At 44.3% G+C, this 2,945-nt stretch overlaps 1 protein-coding gene across 1 annotated transcript in view; it reads right to left on the bottom strand.

The window, feature by feature from the left end:
* Window positions 1-788: 788 nt before the first annotated feature.
* Window positions 789-2,945, bottom strand: part of LOC105309780 (probable inactive serine protease 58) — a 6,696-nt gene continuing 4,539 nt past the window's right edge. The window contains exons 4-5 of the mRNA XM_011385973.1: window positions 1,398-1,534; window positions 789-1,010 (exon numbers count right to left, since the gene is read on the bottom strand). Coding sequence (XP_011384275.1) covers window positions 861-1,010; window positions 1,398-1,534 — 287 coding nt within the window. The 3' untranslated portion in view covers window positions 789-860. The remainder of the gene's footprint in view (window positions 1,011-1,397; window positions 1,535-2,945) is intronic.

A 2,945-nucleotide genomic window follows, 5' to 3' on the forward strand; every position in this document is an offset into this window, starting at 1 on the left:
GCCCCGTCTCTCCTAATTCACGACCAGGCTTCTGATCCTTTACGTGTGAAAACATTGGTTCTGTTCGTATTGTCTTCTATCCAGTTGCCCAAGTGAGAAGCATGGATGTTAACCCGGACATCTTTCTATTTTTCTACTCATAGTCAGTACATCTGGATCGTACAGATGCTGCTTCTCCCAGTTCAGAAATTTGATGACGTTTCTCTACCATGAATGTATTAATGTCACCTCCTCTGATTTCTACAAGACAAAAATCTAAATTCCTTTACCAAGGAATTCAGGCCTTTTGCTATCTGACATTCGCTCGCCTACAAATGATTTTTTTTATATTCTCCTTTCCCCTCTGTAGACATTTATTGTCCGCCCTCCAGTATTACTTATTTAAAGACATTTTCTAGGACGTGCCACATTTTTTAGGCTTTTTTGGACTTTTATTTAACTATAGCCTCAGTTTTATAATATTCTCCCCTAATTTGTCTGCCTCTTTGGTGACACCGCCGCCGACTCCGCCCACCGCCAGAATGCGTTTTTGGTATGTCCTCACAGAGCGCTCATCTCCATTATAACAGTTGTCACTAGATGTCGGAATCGGTCATTGATGAGCGAATCATAGTCACTCATGTATCCCTAGCATGTGCGGAGCCTACCAGAGAGCTGACGATCCCACACTTTTTGAATAAACAGATGGGGGGTTGTTGCTACATTTCTCATTGTTCTCACAGTTTATGTGATGAAGTGGCCAGGGGTCACAGCACAAGTTCTTATTGTCATTTTTTTTACTGGATGTCTTTTATTTGGATTCTGATCAAGAACAAGGAGGATCGTGAGGACCGCACCGAGGAGATGGGGACGGAGGGGCCTCAGTAGGCATTCATGGTCTTCATGATCCATTTCGCATAGGGATGAACTTCTGTGAAGAAGCCTTCACTTCCCAGGGTGACACTTCCTTTGGACCAGGACAAGATTCCATGCACCCTCCCACTGCAGATGGCTGGAGCAGCCGAAACCTCCTGCCAGGGGGGAGGAAGCAAGAAGGTCAATGTTGCTTTGTCCCCGCGGAACAAGGATAAGTCTCAAGAAGTGGCACATTGCAGGAGCAGAGGCATTTGAGGACTGCACTCGTTTTTCATGAGAGACGACAACCCTCTCTTCACATCTATGTAGGTTTCTCCTCTCTTGGGTCCAGCTTGACCCCACCAGAGAGCAAGCAGGTGGAGAAAGAACAAATGGTTGTACCCAGAATCTCTCCCACCCTAAAAAAAGGGGAAGGGGAATTACAAACCCAGAGACTGAGGGAGGAAAGGGGAGGGACCGTCAGGCCGTTGGGGATTTCCCACAATCCCCTCTCCTCCTCGTGGACCCTTTGCTCTCTTCCTGTCTGGGGAAAGGAAAGATACCTTCATTTCAAATGTGGTGCTTAGAGGTTGTCCCACACACATGATGTTGACTGGCACTTCTCGTTCCAGGATATTCTTGCACTTGAGGAAGGGAAGAGAATGTTGGTTTGTCCAAGTCAGAATGTCAGGGTCACTAACTGTGGGAAAGAGCAGAGAAACGAAGTCCAGTTTCATTCTTTTCATACAACACACTCTGGCCATCAGCCCCTCGTACATGCATTAGTCCCCGAGGTCGCTAATCGCCGGTAGCGAGCCGTCCACCTCCTTAGGGCTCCGTGTCCAGAGTGTCTGTGTCTGAGCAGGGGCTTCAGAGTGTTCGGTCCTGACGTCAGACATCAGATCTGTAGTTCTCTCTCTACTCTGCATAATTTGGAGGACTTTGAAAACTCATGAGAAAATGATCAATGACCATGGGAAGAGACACACACAGCCTTTGTCCCCAAGAAGTCCTTATTTTTGGTACCTACGTCATCTTCTTTACATTTACTCGTCAAGGGATAAAACTATTTTTAGTGGGTCTAAAACTGCTCTTTAATGAGATAGGTTATTTAGAAGTGGATTATTTATAAGTGTATCTCTGTGTATATATTTTCCCCCGAAGAAGTCATATTGCTTATCTCTGTCATAGCAATTGTAACTATACTGTTACCGTCAACCTCAGGATTTAAGGATTCTAACCAAGGTGTTATATAATTTTTATTTCTCCTAGAGAATAGCAAAGAAGAAACCAAAAACTGACCAGAGATTGCTCAAGCTAAGCCCAGTGTTCCTTAGAGAGCAGGATTGTTCTCATGGAGTGTATCCAGTTGAATGTCTTCAAGTAGATTAGGCCACAATGTGTCAGGTCAGGAAAGAGAGGAGTTTTAAATTTTTATGGGAATTGAATTGAAACACATAGAACGAGCTCATGAAAGCAACCTAGTTTCTTGGAATAATGAATTCCTAATAAGCGCTGTGAGTCTCGCCCCGGAGATCTTGTAGAATCAGTGTGCCACTATGATTCTGACATGCAGAGCCTGGGCGATGAAGCCTGTGTGTAGCTTTATCGTTTTCAATGGCACTCAATACATTTCTTTTGGAAAATGTGATGTCGTTACTTTAAATAAGACTTATAAAGTCAAAGATAAAAGTCATAAATCTTTGATTCGTTCAGAAAATGACATTCCCTTAGATTCCCAGAAACGGTGCTGCTAAATTGAAAAAAGTTGCCAAATACTGAGACTATAAAAGTTCCCACTTTTATTTATTTTTGCAAAACAGACTGATTTTTAAAAGTTTCCCCTTTTTATTCATTTTTGCAGAACAGACGGATTGTCCTGTAGCCACCAAGGGGGTTTCAGCCCGATCGATACCCATGACAGCGCCTCTCAGTGAACACAGCTTTTGGCGAGCCAGTCAACCAGTGTCACTTTTTTGCAAGGGTGCCAATCAGATAGATCGCCCTCCAATAAACATGCCTCAGAGTGCCAGCCAGGCAATGAGAATCTCAGCCAAGTCCCCTTGCCTCTACAGATGAGGTCAACTCCCTCCAGGCCCCGTGCACAGAGC

The sequence above is a fragment of the Pteropus vampyrus genome, unplaced genomic scaffold (assembly GCF_000151845.1).
Source record: "Pteropus vampyrus isolate Shadow unplaced genomic scaffold, Pvam_2.0 Scaffold851, whole genome shotgun sequence".
In the NCBI taxonomy this organism is placed as follows: domain Eukaryota; kingdom Metazoa; phylum Chordata; class Mammalia; order Chiroptera; family Pteropodidae; genus Pteropus; species Pteropus vampyrus.